The sequence below is a fragment of the Carcharodon carcharias genome, chromosome 20 (assembly GCF_017639515.1).
Source record: "Carcharodon carcharias isolate sCarCar2 chromosome 20, sCarCar2.pri, whole genome shotgun sequence".
NCBI lineage: Eukaryota > Metazoa > Chordata > Chondrichthyes > Lamniformes > Lamnidae > Carcharodon > Carcharodon carcharias.
In genome coordinates, this window is record NC_054486.1 from 83,179,814 (window position 1) to 83,200,382 (window position 20,569).

The window sequence follows — 20,569 nt, forward strand, 5'->3', positions numbered from 1 at the left end:
CATCACCTTCCCCACCACTGGTAAAATGCCAGCGATGGGAAGGCACCCGGCATGCCACCCAATTGGTTTTTCAGTCCCCAATCTCTCGGTCAGCTCCCTGAGGCCCCATAAAGAGAATGTGATAATGGAAAAAACACAATGGAAGGAACACTCTCCAACCTGAAACAAATGTTACGATCCCCACAGAAACCAATAACTTTAAACAAGAGATTTGAATTCCCAGTGACCAACTTAAAGATTCCAATACTTTTAATGTATCAAACAAACCAAAATCAACATTGACTGTACATTTCTTAGTAGGCAACTAATACTCTAAACTACAGAAATTATAACCCTTATCTAATGTCTTAACATGACTGATAACCCCACACAACTGATAACAGCACACTCTCCACAGAATTACAGTCTTTATAGGAAACAGTCCAGTCACTCACTCTCAGCTTTCAATTGGTTCATATCTCCCTGTTTCACCGACTTGTAACATAGTGTGACTGTTGAAAGGCGCTTCCCTCAGTTTTTGGAGAATTCTTGTTCCAAACACAAACAGTAAGGCCCACTCCAGCGATTTCTCCTCCCGGCCTCAATAGAGCAAATTTTCCACAGTCTTTAGAGTGTGACTGATGTCTCTCTTCGATCACAGACTTTCCTCCCTCCTGCAATCAGTCTGGTAGTTCACAGAGAATCAGTAACCATTTTCCCTCTGCTGATCACACAAACTACAGCCGTTGTCTCTGTGAGACCTCTCGTTCCTCTTCTGTCCAAACACTCGGGTATCCGCAGTTTTTTTGTTTTTATCGGGTACAAAAAGTCTGCCTGCAGGCAGCTGACCTGCCCTTGCCTTTGTTTTCAAGTGTGAACATGTTGCACCTTGCTCACAGCCTGAACCAAGGCTCCTGGTTTCCATGGTAACCAAGCCACAAAGGTCTGTTGTTGGGCAGAACTTGTGACAAATCACAAAACCTTCTTTAGTACTCCATTTTCCCTCAAATTGAAGACAGTTCGAAACATAATAATCTTATAAAAGCCCGCATTCGTAACACAAAGGTGACATTATTTGCATCACCAGAGGTCCTCACTGGTATTTACATAACGCACGTGTATTATGTGTTGCATTCTTCACAACCTGTCCACGCACAAAGGTGACCCTCTGATGAAAGTGGGAGTGATTTTGATTGCTGACCTGAAACTTCAACATGAATGAAGAAATTGCCAGGAATATTTGTCTATAAAGCATGCTGAAAAACTTTAAAAAAAACTTTGCCATTGAGGAGCTTTTAAACCTGACTAAGCAAAAAAAAAGTGCCAAGTTGGGAAAATTGAAAACCAACTGCAGCACATTGCAGCAAGAATCTTTGAAATGAGTATCATGATAGAAGGAATATTTTACCTTGCTGTTCTTACTAGCTCCAGTAGTAATCGTATGACTTTTGACAAAATGTCTTTAAATTTCTCCATATATTAACTAGAGGTGCTGGTGTGCAATTAGGTTCTTTCTTGAAATAGTTTTTAATGCCACTATTATAATATTTGCATTCACATCATGCTTTCATGTTAGGAAATAAAGATAGTTTAAGTGAGTTATATATCTATACCTTTTTATGCCCTTTTAGTCGTATTTCACCCCACCCCCACTAGAGCTGTACCTTGCGTGTCCTGCCATCCATTCTTAATTAGCACATTCGTTTAGATAATATCACCAACTTCAACACCTCTGTGTTCTTTTGTCTGTGACATCTTTTGATTATCTGCTCCTATCACTGCTTGCTTGTCCCTACAACCACACCCCCCCCCCCCCCCCCCCCCCCCCCCCCCCCCCCCCCCCCCCCCCCCCCCCCCCCCCCCCCCCCCCCCCCCCCCCCCCCCCCCCACCTTAAACCAGTTTATATTTCACCCCTCTCCTATTTTTACTCAGTTCTGTTGAAGGGTCATGAGGACTCGAAACGTCAACTTTGTTCTTCTACGCCGATGCTGCCAGACTTGCTGAGTTTTTCTAGGTAATTCTGTTTTTGTTTTGGATTTCCAGCATCCACAGTTTTTTTGTTTCTATCTACTGCTGAACTCATTATCTATAACTTTGTCACCTCTAGTCTCAAATTCCTTTCTTCAATGCTCTCCTGAGTGACCTCTTTTCTACTACCACTGTACATTCAAAATTTTGTTGCTCATGCCCTAGTCTGCATCTAGTTCCACATTCGTCATCCGTTTTCTTGTTTACCTACATTGGCTCCTAGCCGCACACCCCACCCCACAGTGCCTCTGATTTAAAATTTCCATCCATGTATCAAATCCGTCCATTGCCTTGCATGCCGCTATCTCCGTAACCACCTCCAGCACTACAATCTCTCCTGACATCCAAACTCTTAGTTTCTCTGACTCTTTACAGAACTCCCTCCTGGGGCCTGTTTAGAAGTGGCATTGACTGGGAATCCTGGTCGAGGGTAAATACCAGTAAGCTATAGGATTGCTATAGGTAGTATATTAGAATGCTACACTTATTACTACAATTTACATAAAGAATATCTGCGTTATCGTTTTACAATTATTTATGAGGAGGATGTGTGTGTTCCCACTGTTCCTGTTAGTTATCTGTGCAATTTCAAGTGAGTTGCTATTTGTTGCTGGTGGAATAAAATTTCTGTTCACCTCTGGCTTCCCCTTGTGCATTATTTTCCCCCCACCCCCTGCCTTTAGTTTGCAATGTTCCCAGTTCTCCATTTCCCTTCTTCACCTGCTCATGAACTGTCTCTTGGTTTTTGGAACTTGTCGCACAACAGCTGCTGACCTAAAACTATGAGCAAAGAGTTCAATTACAGCGGACCCAACCTTTAATGGTAAATGGAATAACATTGTAGATGTCACTAAGTTGGATGTCATATGCTCATAATTATCATGTGATTAAACCTCCAGGCATACCTCCATTCAGAGTTGGCAATGCTAAATTAAATGCAACTTTGAAACTAATGCTCTCTAGCATATATTGTGCCTTTTTTAGAAGAGGCGCAGAAACGTAGATCCCAGGTTCAGTGACAGTCCTTCCTATGTCATAGTTTCTCACTCACAGCATTACATTGAAAAGCTTCAGAACGTTTGGTCATTCAACATGTTTAGATTTCCACCTGTGCCAATCCAAGTTAAAATGCTCAATTGCAAGTTTAAAACTGTTAAGTTGACTCCTGCTGTTATATTTTTAATTTTAGAAATATGGTAGTGTTGAAAAAGTAATAGTAAGAGTAAAAGCTAAATCGCCCTTCTAATCCGATTAATATATTTTTGAAATGTTTTTTAGTGTATGTGTAATGGATTATCACATGAGAAGATTGCTGATGAAGGGCCATCAGTCACTGAACTGGAAATGTTTTTCTCGGGATATCCTCGAATGGTGGGGCTGCTCTACTTCCCAAATTTAGTTGTTCTTACATTAGTGAAGCAGGATATCAGACGAATTGAAGGTTTGGAAGCATGTCCTCTGCTTACTCAACTATGGATTGTTGAGTCTCATTTAGTGGTGAGTTACACATTTCTGTGAAAAAAATACTTTGAGTACCAGTGATGGGTAGTAGAAATCTTTGATTCTTTTCTAAAGAGTCTACTTTGTTACATTATGTCAAATATTATTAAATCAACACTGAATCGTCTTTGCAGCTTCTAAATTAATTTGATTTTCTGTAACATTACATAAGTAAATAACACTTTTTTATCTAATTAACCAAAAAATTAGTTAAGTTACAGAGCCATGAAATACTTCTAGAACTTAAAGCATTCTTTGAAAGAGATAACATTGTAACCTTGTTCAGTTATTGCTTAAAACAAATGTTATTCCAATCCCATGGAATTACTGTATAGATAAAAACAAAAAAACTGCGGATGCTGGAAATCCAAAACAAAAACAAAAACAGAATTACCTGGAAAAACTCAGCAGGTCTGGCAGCATCGGCGGAGAAGAAAAGAGTTGACGTTTCGAGTCCTCATGACCCTTCGACAGAACTTGAGTTCGAGTCCAAGAAAGAGTTGAAATATAAGCTGGTTTAAGGTGTGTGTGTGGGGGGCGGAGAGAGAGAGAGAGAGAGAGAGAGAGAGAGGTGGAGTCGGGGTGTGGTTGTAGGGACAAACAAGCAGTGAAAGAAGCAGATCATCAAAAGATGTCAACAACAATAATACAAAAGAACACATAGGTGTTAAAGTTAAAGTTGGTGATATTATCTAAACGAATGTGCTAATTAAGAATGGATGGTAGGGCACTCAAGGTATAGCTCTAGTGGGGGTGGGGAGAGCATAAAAGATGTTTAAAAAAAAAATGGAAATAGGTGGGAAAAGGAAAATCTATATAATTTATTGGAAAAAAAGGAAAAGGAAGGGGGAAACAGAAAGGGGGTGGGGATGGGGGAGGGAGCTCACGACCTAAAGTTGTTGAATTCAATATTCAGTCAGGATGGCTGTAAAGTACCTAGTCGGAAGATGAGGTGTTGTTCCTCCAGTTTGCGTTGGGCTTCACTGGAACAATGCAGCAAGCCAAGGACAGACATGTGGGCAAGAGAGCAGGGTGGAGTGTTGAAATGGCAAGCGACAGGGAGGTTTGGGTCATTCTTGCGGACAGACCGCAGGTGTTCTGCAAAGCGGTCGCCCACTTTACGTTTGGTCTCTCCAATGTAGACCACACCCCCACTCCACCTCTCTCTCTCTCTCCACCCCCCACACACACACCTTAAACCAGCTTATATTTCAACTCTTTCTTGGACTCGAACTCAAGTTCTGTCGAAGGGTCATGAGGACTAGAAACGTCAACTCTGTTCTTCTCCGCCGATGCTGCCAGACCTGAGTTTTTCCAGGTAATTCTGTTTTTGTTTTCCCATGGAATTACTGTTGACTTGGTTTATTTTGAATCATCATGATATTTCTAAAGTCACAGCAAAAAGTTTTAGAAAGGCAAAATAAATAACACCAAAGACTGTTTCCCTGATACTGTCCTCATCTCCTCTTTTTTTCTCGGCTATAAAAGCAACGTACTGCAGATGCTGGAAATCTGAAATAAAAGATAAAATACTGAAAAGACTGGTCTGGCAGCATCTGTGGAACAGAGTTAATATAAACCCGTAATTTACGTGGAGTGGCAATCAGAGTCAGGTTGCCAATCCGCTCCCAAGTACTACCTGGAAATGAAGCTGCTAATTTCTCACCTGACCTCCCGACTTAGGCCGAGTGAGAACAGTATAGTGCAGCGGGTTCCTGAGGCCTTGTGTTGAGGGTTGCTGAAACGTCCAGCCACTTTTAGAAGCAGGGAGAAGGCAGGTTTGTAAGGTAACCGGGCAGGATGGGGGTGGGGTCAGGTTGTTGGTGGAGGGCTCGGGAGATCAGTCAGGGGGGTTGGGTGGTGTGTGAGAGAGCGTGTTAAGTGGAGGGATGGTCAGTGGGGGCTCCAGGTGGTCAAAGCGGTTATCAGTTGGGAGGGTGGTCAGGGAGGGGTGTTGGACATGGGGGGACAGGTGTGTGCAGGGTGTTCCGTGGGGGTTTGGGGAAGTGGGGACTACCATGGGTTAGCCAAGGGTCACGTGGGGGCCAGGGGAGTTAGGAGTCCTTGGTGGAGTGAGGGGGGAGTCCTGTGGGGTAGTTGGGGCGTTGGGGAAATTCCCATGGGGTGGTCGGCGGGGGTGGGGGTATGGTCAGTACTGTAGTTACCCAGAAGTTAGAAGTGGGTTTAATTCTTCTATCCTTTTCTGGGTAACTATTACAGTAAGATAGTTGGAAGCATCCGAAGTTTGCGATTTATATCGTACTTTCAGGTGGTTCCCACTGCAAGGAAAATTAGCAACAGAAGTTTGAACTTGCTAGGCAGTTGCCATGCAACCCTCAGCGCATCTTTGGGGCACCCTCTCGGTTATGACGACCTGGAGTCGAGAGTTATGGACAATGTTTCAGGTCGGTGTCCCTGACACTAATCCCCCTCCCTGGCAAATTCCTGAGGCTGACACAGGCTGCTTGCAAACTTGATGTCATATTTCACCCTGAGATTAGTGTCCAACCACATTTTCCAACAATGTGTCTATGCTATCACTAAGACTGCCTATTTCCACCTCTCTAACCTGTCTTGAATTTTGCCTCTGACTCAACTCATCTGTGCTGAAATCCTCATCCATGCCTTTTTTAAAACCTGTGGCCTTGACTATTCCAACATGCTCTTCGTTGTCCTCTTGCACTCTGCCCTCTATAAACTTGAGGTCATTCAAAACTCTGCTGCTTATGTCATAACAAGACCTGTTCACCCCTGATCTTGTGCTCACTGACTGACATTGGCTCCCAGTTGAGTAACACCTTGATTTTAAAATTCTCATCCTTACATTGAAATCCCTCTATGGCCATGCCCCTGTCTAGCTCTGTGACCTCCTGCTTTTCCACAACCCTCCAGCGCTTTGCACTGCCCTAATTCTGGCATCTTGACAATCCCTTAATTTAATCACTTTACCTTTGGTGGCCATGCCTTTAGCTGCCAAATCTCTAAGTGCTGAAATTCTTTCTCTAAACCCTTCCACCTCTGTTCCTCCCTTTCCCCCTTTAAGACTCTCTGCAAAATCTACATCTGTGCTAATATCTACTGAAATAACTAGTGTGGAATTTTGTTTTGTACAGCTCTTGTGAAGCAACTTGGAAATTTTTATTGCACTAAAGGTGCTATATAAATGTACCTTATTGTTGAAGAAGGCAGCAAGTAAGTCTGCAAAGTATTACAAAAACAGAAATACCTGGAAAAACTCAGCAGATCTGGCAGCATCGGCAGAGAAGAGCAAAGTTGACATTTAGAGTCCTCATGACGCTTCAACAGAGCTAAGTAGAAATAGGAAAGGGGTGAAATATAAGCTGGTTTGTGGGGTGTGGGGGGAAGGGGGCATGGTTGTTGGGACAAGCAAGCAGTGATAGGAGTAGATAACCAAAAGATGTCACAAACAAAAGAACAAAGAGGTGTTGAAGGTGGTGATATTATCTAAAAGAATGTGCTAACTCTTCTCCGCCGATGCTGCCAGACCTGCTGAGTTTTTCCAGGTATTTCTGTTTTTGTTTTGGATTTCCAGCATCCGTAGTTTTTTGTTTTTATCTCTGCAAAGTATTAAGTTGCTATTAGTTTTACTCTTGACAATAATTTGCAGCAGCTCAACATTGCCATCAGCAGGCATTTGTAGAAGCTGCAGGTGTTAAAATTAAAAAGACTACAGTTTTGAAAGGTTCTCTACATTTAGAGAGATACAGAGGGCAATATTAAGACAAGTAAAAGTTCTCCAAGTTGTATATTTACATATTGCTAAAATATTGGAAAGATCACCTGAAAGTTCTGAAGTTTCATGTTCTTAACTGCAGTGTTAAGACCAGAATATGGAGATGGAGTTGATTCCAAAAATAACTTTTAATTATTTTTCTAGGACATTGAAGGATTAGATTATTGTACAAATCTTCAAAGACTCTACTTGTATTACAATCGGATCACTAAGATTAAAAATCTGGAAAATCTAAAGAAGTTGGAGATTCTTTGGTTGAACAATAATAAAATTAAAGTTATAGAAGTAAGTATGCTTCTTTGATCCTTAAAACCCTCATTTTTGACCAAACGTCTTGATCACCCCTCCTCTTACCTCCTTCTTTGGCTTTGTGACATTTTTCTACATTGAGCGTGCAATATAACTGAAAGTTGTTATTGTTTCCTCAATGAGTTTGGAAGTTGTCAGGTACACTACTCGAAGATCATAAGAATTCAGAGTAGAAGAAGGTCATTCGGCCCCTTGAGCCTGCTCTGCCATTCAATAAGATCATGGCTTATCCAATTCTGGCCTTATGTCACTTTCCTGCTGACTACCCCCGCCCCCGCATAACTCTTGACTCCCCTGTCTATCAAAAATCTGTAACTCAGCCTTGAATATTTTCAATGATCCAGCCTCCACTACTGAATAGGGAAGAGAATTCAAAAGATTAACGACTCTATGAGAGAAAAGATTCCCCCTCATCTCTTAAACAGGAGACCCCTTATTTTTAAACAGTCCCCCAATATGTAGGTTTCCCCATGAGGAGAAGCACCCTCTCAGCATCTACCCTGTCAAGCCCCCTCAGAATCTTGTATGTTTCAATCAGATCATCTCTCATTCTTCTAAACTCCAATGGGTATAGGCCCAACCCACTCAACGTTTCCCCATAAGACAATCCTGTTATCTCAGAAATCAACCTACTGAACCTCTCTGAATTGCTTCCAATGTAAGTATATGCCTTCTAAAGTAGAATGCCAAAATCATACACAGTATTTGAGGTACAGTCTCACCAATGCCCTGTACACTTGTAACAAAAATCCCCATTTTAATATTCCAATCCCCTTGCAATAAACAGCTACATTCCATTTGCCTTTCTAATTACTGTACCTGCATGCTAAATTTTTGTGATTCATGTACCAGGACACCCAGATCCCCCTCTACAGCAGCATTCTGCAGTCTCTCTCCATTTAAACAATATCCTGTTTTTCTATCCTTCCCGCCAAAGTGGATGACCTTTCATTTTCCCACATTGTACTCCATCTGTCACTGTTTTTCTCACTCACTACATCCCATTGCAGACACTTTGTATCTGCCTCACAACTTGCTTTCTTACCTATCTTTGTTTTGCCATCAAATTTGACTAACTGTGCTCTGTCCATTCATCGAAGTCAATAATATAGATCATAAATAGTTGAGGACCCACAACAGATACCTGTGGCACTTCACTAGTTATAGTTTGCCAACTGCAAGATGACCCATTTTTTCTGACTCTTTTTCCTGTTAGCCAATTCTTAATCCATGCTATTACATTAACTCCAACACCATGAGCTCTTTTGTGTAGTAACCTTTTATGTGGCACCTTATCAAATGTTCTTTTGAAAATCCAAAATGCTTCATCTACCAGTTCCCCTTTATCCACCTTGCTTGTTATGCCTCAAAGAACTCTAATAAAGATGTCAAATGTGATTTCCCTTTCACAAAACTAGATTGACCCTGCCTGATGGTATTATGATTTTTTAAATGTCCTGCTATTACTTCCTTAATAATGGATTCTAGCATTTTCCCAGTGACAGGTGTTAGTCTAACTGGCCTGTAGTTTCCTGCTTTTTGTCACCCTCCATTATTGAATAGTGTTACTTTTGTGGTTTCCCAAACAGTTGGGACCGTTCCAGAATCTCCAGAATTTTGGAAGATTACAACTAATGCGTCCACTATCTCTGTAACCACTTATTTTAAGACCCCAGGATGCAGGCCCTTAGGTCCAGAAGACTTGTCAGCCTTTAGTTCTATTCGTTTTCCAAGTACTTTTACTCTTGTGATTGTTTTAAGTTCCTCCTTTTTTGCTTCTTGATCTTCTACTAATTTTGGGTTGCTTTTGGTGCCTTCTACTGTGAATACATATAAAATACTTGTTTTTCACTGTTAATTCCCCAGTGTCATCCTCTAAGGAACCAATGCTGACTTTCGCTACTCTTTTGCTTTTTATTTTTTCACTATCAGTTTTTGTATTTATTGCTAGTTTACTCTCATCCTCTAATTTCTCCCTTTATATTTTTTTTGTCATCCTTTGCAGGTTTCTAAATTTTTTCCAATCTTCTGGCCTACCACTAATCTATGCAGCATTGTATGCCTTTTCTTTCAATTTGTTACCATCCTTAATTTCCTTAGTTAGCCATGGCTGGTGCATCCTTTCTAAGAGTCTTTCTTAATCCTTTGCTGTGAGTTAGAAATATCTGCTTCAAATCACAGACCACACCCTGGCTTAAAAAATGTGACTGATAAATACCCTTGAACTTTGAGTTTAAATACTTGTCTGGTGAATGCAAAGGTTGACAATCTGACACGCAGCTATGTAATTCAAACAGCGTGTTTGTATTTGAATTAAGTGACTTTGTGTCTCCTTCAATTATACAGTCCCCACAATTTATTTAAGCTTGGACATGATTTCTGTGTGAAGCTCTTCTTTCCATATATCTCTGCCCCTACCTTAGCCTGTGTGTGCTGAATCCCTCATGCATGCTTTTGTTGCCTCCAGCCTTGACTATTGGAATTCTCTTCTGACCTGCATCCCATATTCTACTCTCTGTAAACTTGGGTTTATCCAAAGCTCTGCAGTTCATATCATAACTCACATCAGGCCCAGTTCACCAATTACCAATGTGCATGTTGATCTACATAGCCAGTCCAACAATGCCTCAAATTTAAAATTCTCATTGTTCAAATGCCTCACTCACTACCTCTATAATCTGCTCCAGTCTTACAACCCTTTGAGAGCTGTGTTCCACCAATTCTTATAAAATATATAGTCTTACTACACAACAGGAGGTCATTAAGTCCATCATGCATGTGCAAAATCCTTTAACAGAGCTATCCAATTAGGTTCACCCCCTGCTCTTTTCTGATAGTCCTGCAATTTTTTTCCCTTTAAGTATTTATTCAATTCCCTTTTGCAACTATTGAATCTACTTCCACCACCCTTTCAGTCAGTAAACTTTAAATTGTAACAACTTGCTACGTTAAAATGATTCTGATCTTGCCCCTGGGGCATTTTCAAATTATGTTATATCTGTGTCCACCGTTTACCAGGTGGGTTGGCAAGAAGATCATAGTTAGTACAGGAACCCTCCAAGCCAGTGACACTTGCTAACTGGTTTTCAGTTTTGAAGGGTGACGGTGGCTTTGAGGAATGCAACCCCCTGCATGGGGGAAAAAAGAATTGAAATGCAATAGTCATAGGGGATTTAACAGATATTTCTGTGACCGCAAACAAGTTTCCCAAATGGTATGTTGCCTCCCTGGTGCCATATTAAAGGATATCATCAAGGAATTGCAGGACGTTCTGCAAGAGGAAGGGGAACAGCCAGAAGTTGTAGTTCGTGTTGGAACCAATGAGTGTTGAATTCCTTCAAGCAGAGTTTCAGGAGCTAGAAAAAAAATTTCATAAAAAGAACCTCAAAGGTAATAAGCTCATGATTGTTCCCATGTGCTAGTACATATATAAACAGGAAGATAGTGCAGGTAAATGCAAGGCTGGGAAAGCAATACTGGAGAGAGAGTTTCAAACTCTTGGGGCATGAGGACTGTTTCTGGGGGAAAGGGCTTCTGCACAAGATGGACGGATTGCACTTGGACAGAGCCAGGACCTCTTGCTGAGAGGTTAATGAGAACTGATGGGAAGGGTTTAAACTAATTTGACGAGGAGGGGAAGCAGCAAATAATGGGAAGTGGCAACAATGCCATCAGAGAACAAAAAGATATCAACAGCTGTAAACTTAGAAATATCCCCAAAACTTCAGAGTCCATAAGACCATAAGACATAGGAGCAGAAATTAGGCCAATTGGCCCATTGAGTCTGCTCCGTCATTCAATCATGGCTGATAAGTTTCTCAACCCCATTCTGCCCATAACCTTTGATCCCCTTACCAATCAAGAACCTATCTATCTCAGTCTTAAATACATTCAATGACCTGGCCCCCACAGCCTTCTGTGGCAATGAATTCCATAGATTCACTACTCTCTGGCTAAAGAAGTTTCTCTTCATCTCTGTTCTAAAAAGTCTTCCCTTTACTCTGAGGCTGTGCCCTCAGGTCCTAGTCTCACCTACTCATGGAAACATCTTCCCCACGTCCCCTCTATCCAGACCTTTCAGTATTCTGTAAGTTTCAATCAGATCCCCCCTCATCCTTCTAAACTCCATCGAGTATAGACCCAGAAAAACGTTCCTCATATGTTAAACCTTTTATTCCTGGGACCATTCTCGTGAACCACCTCCTGGACCCTCTCCAGGGCCAGCACATCCTTCCTGACATATGGGGCCCAAAATTGCTCACAATATTCTAAACGTGGTCTGACTAGAGCCTTATAAAGCCTCAGCAGCACATTCCTGCTTTTACATTCTAGTCCTCTCGAAATAAATGCCAACATTGCATTTGCCTTCCGAACTACTGACTCAACCTGCAAGTTAACCTTAAGAGAATCCTGGACTAGGACTCCCAATTCCCTTTGCACTCCAGATTTCTGAATTCTCTCCCCATTTAGAAAGTAGTCTATGCCTCTATTCTTCCTACCAAAGTGCATGACCTCACACTTCCCCACATTGTATTCCATCTGCCACTTCTTTGCCCATTCTCCTAACCTGTCCAAATCCTTCTGCAGCCTCCCTGCCTCCTCAATAATACCTGCCCCTCCACTTATCTTTGTATCATCTGCAAACTTAGCCAGGATGCCCTCATCTAGATCATTAATGTATAAAGTGAAAAGTTGTGGTCCCAACACTGACCCCTGCGGAACTCCCCTAGTCACCGGCCGCCATCCTGAGAAGGACCCCTTATCCCCACTCTCTGCCTCCTGCCAGTCAGCCAATCTTCTATCCATGCTAGTACCTTGCCTCTAACACCATGGGCTCTTATCTTACTGAGTAGCCTCCTGTGCGGCACCTTGTCAAAGGCCATCTGGAAGTCCAAGGAGATAACATCCATTGGATCTCCTTTGTCTAACCTATTCGTTACCTCCTCAAAGAATTCTAACAGATTTGTCAGGCATGACCTCCCCTTGATGAAACCATGCTGACTTTGCCCGATTTTACCATGCGCTTCCAAGTATTCTGAAATCTCATCCTTAATAATGGACTCTAAAATTTTGCCAACGACTGAGATCAGGCTAATCGACCTGTAATTTCCCGTCTTTTGCCTCACTCCCTTCTTAAACAGGGGTGTTACATTAGCGATTTTCCAGTCCTCTGGGACCCTCCCTGACTCCAGTGATTCCTGAAAGATCACCACTAATACCTCCACTGTCTCTTCAGCTATCTCCTTCAGAACTCTGGGGTGTAATCCATCTAGTCCAGGTGTTTTATCCACCTTCAGACCTTGCAGTTTTCCTACCACCTTCTCCTTGGTAATGGCCACCATACTCACCTCTGCCTCCCGAATCTCTTGAACTTTGGGGATGTCACTCGTGTCTTCCACTGTGAAGACTGACGCAAAGTACCTATTCAGTTCCTCTGCCATTTCTTTGTTCCCCACTACTACTTCTCCAGCGTCATTTTCCAGCGGCCCAATATCCACTTTTTCCTCTCTCTTACCCTTTATATATCTAAAAAAACTCTTGCAATCTTCTTTTATATTACTGGCTAGTTTACCCTCATATTTAAACTTCTCCCTCCTTATTTCTTTTTTAGCTGTCCTCTGTTGGTCTTTGTAGGCTTCCCAATCCCCTGGTTTTCCACTGCTCTTCGCCGCATTGTATGCTTTCTCTCTAGCTTTTATGCTGTCCCTGACTTCCCTTGTTAGCCATGGTTGCCTCGTCCTCCCTTTAGTATGCTTCTTCTTCCTAGGGATGAATTTTTGCTGTGTCTCCCAAATTACTCCCAGAAACTCGCCATTGCTGTTCCATTGTCTTTCCTGCTAGGCTCATCTCCCAGTCAATTCGGGCCAGCTCCTCCCTCAAGCCTCTGTAGTCGCCTTTATTCAACTGTAATACCGATACATCTGATTCCAGCTTTTTCCTCTCAAATTGCAGGGAAAATTCTATCATATTATGGTCACTTCCTCCTAAGGGTTCCTGCACCTTAAGCTTCCTTATCAAATCTTCCTCATTACACATCACTAAATCTAGAATTGCCTAATCCCTAGTGGGCTCCACCACAAGCTGCTCCAAAAAGCCATCTTGTAGACATTCCACAAATTCCTTTTCTTGGGATCCACCACCAACCTGATTTTCCCAATCTACCTGCATATTGAAATCCCCCATGATCACTGTAACCTTGCCTTTCTTACACAACTTTTCTATCTCCTGGTGTATCTTGTGCCCCACGTCCTGACTACTGTTCGGAGGCCTGTACATAACTCCCATTATGGTTTTTTTACCTTTGTGGTTCCTCAACTCTACCCACACAGATTCTACATCATCTGACTCTACATCATTTCTTGCAATCGATTTCATTTCATTTCTTACTAACAAAGCAACCCCACCCCCTCTGCCAACTTGCCTATCTTTTCGATAGGATGTATATCCTTGGATATTTAGCTCCCAGTCCTGATCCCCTTGCAGCCATGTTTCCGTAATGCTCACCACATCATACCTGCCAATTTCAATCTGCGCCACAAGCTCATTTACCTTATTTCGTATACTGCGTGCATTCAGATACAACACCTTCAGTCCTGTATTTCCCGTCCCCTTTCTCATTGTCATCCCTTTATCTGATGTGCTTGAAGTTAGATTCCCAGCCCTTTCCAAACACTCTGTCCTATTTTGTGTTCTGGAGACTTTAATAGCCTCTCCTGGGCTCTCCTTTTCAGTTTTTTCATAATTTTCCATGAAGTTGAATTCACCCCCCCACACACTAACCTGCTGCTTTGTTTCCCATTAGTCATACTTCTTGGAGTTTTACCCTTCCCTCCAGTCCAGATTGAAGAAAATAGTAAAAGTGACAAAGGAGGTATTAAATTGTCTGTACATCAGTGTCCATAGTGTAACTAAATAAGGCTGGTAAGCTTTTTATTTATTTTCTTCTTATTCGATCTTGGGATGTGAGCATTGCTGGCAAGGCCAGCATTTTTTGCCAATTTCTAATTGCCTTTGAGAAGGTAATGGTGAGCTACCTTCTTGAACTGCAGGCACACCCATACTGTTTTCTGTAGTGGTTTGATACAACTGATTAACTTGCTGGGCCATTTCAGAGGGCAGTTAGGAGTCAACCACATTGCTGTGGATCTGGTGATCCCCTGTAGGCATATTTCCTGTCTGGAAGGATATTAGTGAACAACAATTATCCAGTAGTTTCATAATCATTATTTCTGAGACTAACATTTTATTCCAGATTTATTAATTCAGTTTAAATTCCACTAGCTTCCATGATGCGATTTGAACTTGTGTCTCTGAAGCATTAGCCTGGTCCTCTGGATTACTAGGCTAATAACATTACCACTATGCTAACATCCTGTAAACCTGCAGGCAGGAGTTGCCGTATGGGATCATGATGTGTCCCCATTAATAGAAACACAGCTCAATCAAGGCCACCCTGTGTCCTTAATATTCCTGGTTACCCGGTGCTCAGAAATGATCAGGAAGGAAGAAAAGGAGAGGCTATTGGAGTATTATTTAAGAATGTTACATTTTTGAATAAAAAGCGTGCACTGGGTGGTTAAAGCTTTGAGCCTTTTTGATTGTTAAGGAACAGAAGGGGAGCTGTTATATTGGCGGATGATGTTTTGTAAAGCTCCAGACAGTGAGAAGGAGAGAGATGAGTGATTTGTTATCAAATTTTATAGGTGAATAACAAACACCGGGTAGTAATATTTGGAGACTTAATTACCCTAATGTAGACTGGGAAAAATATAGTGCTAAGGATAGGGAAGGAGAGGAATTTTTGACTTGTGTACTGGATAACTTTCTCAATAAATATGTTTCCAGCCCAATAAGGAAGGAAGAATGTTGGGTCTCGTTCTGGGAAATGAAGTAGGGCAAGTGGAAAGTATTACAAAATGAGATCATCTAGCTAACAGCACCTCAACCTAATTTGGTTAAGAGTAATTATGGAAAGAGAGCAGAAAATATTGAAGCTAAAAATGCTCAACTGGGAAGGAGCTAATTTCAGTGATTTAAGAAGGAACCTAGCATAGGTAGATTGGAAAAAGTTGACTGCATGATAAAGTAGTAGCAGGGCAATGAAAGGCATTCAGGGAAGTGGTAATTCTGGTACAAACCAGGCATATCCCTTTGAAGGAAAATGGTGGAACATCCAAAGCTAATGTGCCTTGAATGACAAAGGAAATAAAAATTAATCTAAAACAGAGAAAGGAAGCTTACAACAGGAGTAGGATTTGGTTAATAACCATGTAAGTTTTGGAAAGCATAGGACGAAATTGAAAAAGTTGACCTTGAATTGGATGAGGCGGTCCTGGAAAAGTGGGTGAGTGAATATGAGAGGCAAAGAGGCCATGAGAAATGATTAGAAGGCAATATCAAATTGAACCCTAATTCATTTCCCGGCCTAAATATTTATAAAATTCAGTCAGCCCTGAAAACAGATGTAGAGATGACTATGCATATTTAACTTTGCCTGTTGCTGTTGATGCAGGCAGCATGTAAACTTCGTACTGCCTACTCATTTTACATGAATGCACTGTACAGCCATTGTTAAGTACGCTGTTGAGTTTTTGCACCCCTGAGGAGGGACAAAAATCATGAGTGGCTAGTAAAAGTTCAAGGTATTCTTCTCATATATCTCTTCCTCCTTATCCCACATTGTCTTCTGTTATATAAGCTGCAGATGGTCTAAGCTGCACCTCTTTGTTTCTGCCCACCTCCCAGCAAAATCACAGCTGTACCTTTGTGCCTTTCTCCTTTTAGATACCCAAGAACTGCCACCTCATCAGATAGGGGTGGAAGAGCAAGAAGACGGTAATGAAGAAGAAACACATTCACTCCCTCTTATACTCACAGCCACAAGCTCGGATACTGACACTGCATATACTTTAGAGGCTAGCATAAAGACAGGATATGCATGTGATGAGACACTGGGTATGAGTGGCCCACAGCCAGGGCAGGGGGCATGGGTAGCATAGGTGCCAGCTAACCAGAAAGTGAGGTTATACTGTGAGGGCTTAGATGTGGACCTCTATGGAAAGGTGTGCAGAAAAAGACAGGGAGACACAATGAACTGCTTGGTGCATTGGTAGGCCTCCCAAAAAACCTGCAGTTACTCTCAAGGAGCTTGCGTAAGTTCAGATACGAACTTGCACAAGCTTTTGTGCAGTTTGGATCCCATTATTTCCAGTGTGGAATTGATGGCCAATTCTGTTACTACACCTGTGGATCTAACCATGATGCAGCCTCTGGTGGCTGATATCTCTGCTTCCATTGCAGCATAAGCAGAAGCTGCTTAATTTCTGAGGGCCAGACTCGTGCAGAGTCTTGGAGACTCCACAGACCTTTAGAAATGGTGGACGGGACCCAGCTCAGGAAAGTACTACCCCCATTTTTGGCAGATCCCATTTTCACTGCAGGAGGAAAAGGGGTGGGGTGTGACTCAGACGGGTAAACCAAACTCAGCTGGGCCATTTGAACTCAATGCTGAGTTAACAGACCTTTTTTTTACTGTAGCAAGAGCCTTATCTTGCAGTGTGAGAGTCATGAATTTATGAAGGAGATGGAAATGCTTGTGAAGGGCGTGTAAGGTATGTAGAACTGCCAAGTTATTTAAACCTCCAACCCTTTAAAAATTAAAAATCCAGCCTGCCTGTATCAGTGAGAGTGGAAAAAAATCCAAGTTGTGAAGTTATTAAAATCCACATACCTTTAAAGATTTGAAGCAAAAACAACTTGTCTGTGTCAGTGACAGCTGAAAAAATTCTGTTCCGGCAGTTACAATAGCAGGGCTATGGGGAGAAGCAGGGAATGGCTCTAGGTGAATTGTTCCTTCAGAGAGCTAGCATAAACATGATGGACCGAATGGCCGCCTTCTATGCTGCAACCATTCTATGACTCTAAATCGCCCCTTGACGTTCTAAATTCCAGGGAATATAATCTTAGTTTGTTTAATCTCTCCTTGTGATTTAACCTTTGGAGTTCAAGTATCATTCTAGTAAATCATTGCTGCACTCTTCCAAAGCCAATATACTCTTCCTAAAATGTGGTGCCCAGACCTGTTCACGCTATTCTAGGTGTGGTCTGCCAGACCTTTGTATAGCTGAAGCATGACCTCTAGATATAAAAGCCAACATTCTGTTTGACCTTTTTGATTATCTTCAATATATGTTCATGACATTTTAATGACTTATGTGCCTGGGCCCCTAGGTTTTTTTGGATCTCCAGTGTTTCTAGCTTTTCACCATTTACAAAGTACCCCATTCTATCCTTTTTGGGTCCAGAGTGGATGAGCTTACGTTTGCTATTTACCTCATATGGAATCCATTTGCCACTGTTTTACCCATTCACTCAATTTATCAATATTATTGTAATTTTAAAATGCTTCAATCTGCACTTACAATGCCTTTCTGTTTCTGAATGCATGTTTAGCTGTGTAAAATTAAGAGTCGAGGTTGAAAATAGTCAAATCAACATTACACGCTAACTGACGTCACAATCTGCCAACTCTGCATACTCCTGGCACATAGTCTCCATATTCACGCTAGCAACATATCCAAAATGGCGACCAGTACTGTCCTTTGCTGGCAGGGCATGGATACCAGTTTGAACCCTAATTGTCACTAGTGGTACTGAAAATACATCAGCTATGCAACTAAATTTTGCAGCCTTGAAGTGCAAGTTTATTTATAGTTCCTTACTCACTTTTCTTTTCAAAATGCATCAATTGTTGTTTTAACCTTCATCATCCAGCTAAACCCCTTCTCAAGGGCATTTAGGGGATGGCCAATAAATAGCAGTCTAGTCAGCGACGCCCACATCCCATGAATGAATTTTTAAAAAATTTTACAGAAGTGCTTTATTCCTGATCCAGGGAATGGGTAGATAGGGTTATTATTATGAAGGGAGACCTGAGAATTAGGACATTTTTCACTGAAGCTGAGAAAATTATTGGGTGTCTTGAAAAGAGCTGTTTAAGATTATGAAGCATTATAATTTGTGTAAATAGTGTTGGGTTGGGGGTGGGGCTCTTGTGGCACAGTGGGTAGCATCCCTGCCTCTAAGCCAGAAGCTCTGGGTTCAAATCCCACACTAGGGCTTGCTGGCCAAGGAAGGTGAGTTCATAACAAAGAAGGTTGTGCAAACAGGTTAAGTTTCAACTTGTAAATTCTTCCAATATACACCATTGGCATGTGGTAAGATCGGAAGAGAATGCTAGTCAGCCATGTGACGGAAAGAATGTTGGAGCCTCTACCATCACTACCATAGCTCCAGGCTACAACATGCATACAAAGTACATGTTACCACAGCAACTCAAGACATCTTAGGGTGGCAGGTGGCTGGTTTGGATCAGGTTGGTTCCAACAGCATGGGGTTCAACTCTTTTATCTGGGATGGATTTGAGACTTGCCTCCTTACCCTATCCATGGTGGAGGTTTTGGTACTGTGGTTCAGATCTGCTTTCAGGCAGAGAACTGAAGAAAAGAGGAATAAAAAGAAGTAATGCTAGATTGTTGTGCCAACCAGTACAAACAATAAAAAAGGGTGCAAAATTGAATACAAAATAATTGAAGAGTTTTTATATCTAGATCGTAAACAGCAGTACAGACTAGATGGCTACAATACTTTTGTGCTGTAACATATTGTGTTTGGGTGCTGTGATTCTACTTCAGAGTGGAGTGAGACTGGAACACAAACTAAAGTAGAATTTCACTTACACAGATCATGAGGATAACTAAAGAGGTGGAATAGAAATGTTTCAGTGCAATGCAATTCAGTAGTGGATGATCGTCTCATTTGCCCCTTGGATGGGGCAGACTGTGGGGAGTTTTACACTGCCTCTAAGGATACATCTGCATTCAACTTATAACAGCCTCAGTTTAAAATAGCTTTTCATTCACATTTTAGGCTGTAGTTGAAGTGAAATTGCAGCTTGAATCCAGTTACTGGATTGAATCTGACTTCGGAACAAAATAACGTAAGATTCCCTGAAGGTTATACTCCACTTGGCTTCTGAGTCAGTTCAGATCTTCAAACTCAGTTCACAATTGGCTTCATGTTGGTGTGGAACAAAAACAGAAAATGCTGGAAAAACTCAGCAGGTCTAACAGCAGTGGAGAAAAAAAAGAGTTAACATTTCGAACCCCTACGATTCTTCAGAGCGGACTCTTCTTCCCCCACCCCCACATAACCCTTGACTCCGCTGTCTATCAAAAATCTATCTAAGTCTGCCTTAAATGATCCAGTCTCCACTGCCCTCTGGGAAAGAGAATTCCACATACGATCCTTTTTAGAGAAAAAAAATCTTGTTATCTTAGTCGTAAAAGGGAGACCTCTTATTCTCAAGCTGTGTCTGCTCATTCTAGTCTCCCCCACAAGTGGAAACATCCTCCTGATATATACCCTATCAAGTCCCTCAGGATCTTATATGTTTCAAGAAGATCACCTCTCATTCTTCTAAACTCTAATGTGTATAGGCCCAACCTGTTCACCCTTTCTTCATAGGATGAGCCCTTCATTCCAGAATGAATCACATGAACCTTCTCTGTACTGCTAATGTAATTATATCTTTTCCCAAATAAGGAGACCAAAACTGTACACATTATTCCAGATATGGTCTTACCAATGCCCTGTACAGCTGTGGTAACATTTCCATACTATTGTATTCCATTCCCCTTGCAATAAACATCAGCATTCCCTTTGCCTTCCTAATCACTTGCTGTATTTGCATACTAATTTTTTATGGTTCATGACTCGGGACACTCAGGTCCCTCTGTACCACTGGATTCGGCAATTTCTCTCCATTTAAATGGTATAATGCTCTTTCATTCTTGTTGCCAAAGTGGATAAGTTCCACAAGGACCCACCATATGTGGTTAACTAAAACAGTTAAAGATAGTATCTTACTTAAAGAAAAAGCAGATGATTGTCCAAAGATTGGTGGTACGTCAGAAGATTGGACACAATTTAAAAAAACA

At 41.7% G+C, this 20,569-nt stretch overlaps 1 protein-coding gene across 1 annotated transcript in view; it reads left to right on the forward strand.

Annotated features, from left to right (window-relative positions):
* Nucleotides 1-3,304: 3,304 nt before the first annotated feature.
* Nucleotides 3,305-20,569, forward strand: part of lrrc9 (leucine rich repeat containing 9) — a 185,802-nt gene continuing 168,537 nt past the window's right edge. The window contains exons 1-2 of the mRNA XM_041214204.1: nt 3,305-3,505; nt 7,407-7,547. Of these exons, the coding sequence (XP_041070138.1) occupies nt 3,353-3,505; nt 7,407-7,547 (294 nt within the window). The 5' untranslated portion in view covers nt 3,305-3,352. The remainder of the gene's footprint in view (nt 3,506-7,406; nt 7,548-20,569) is intronic.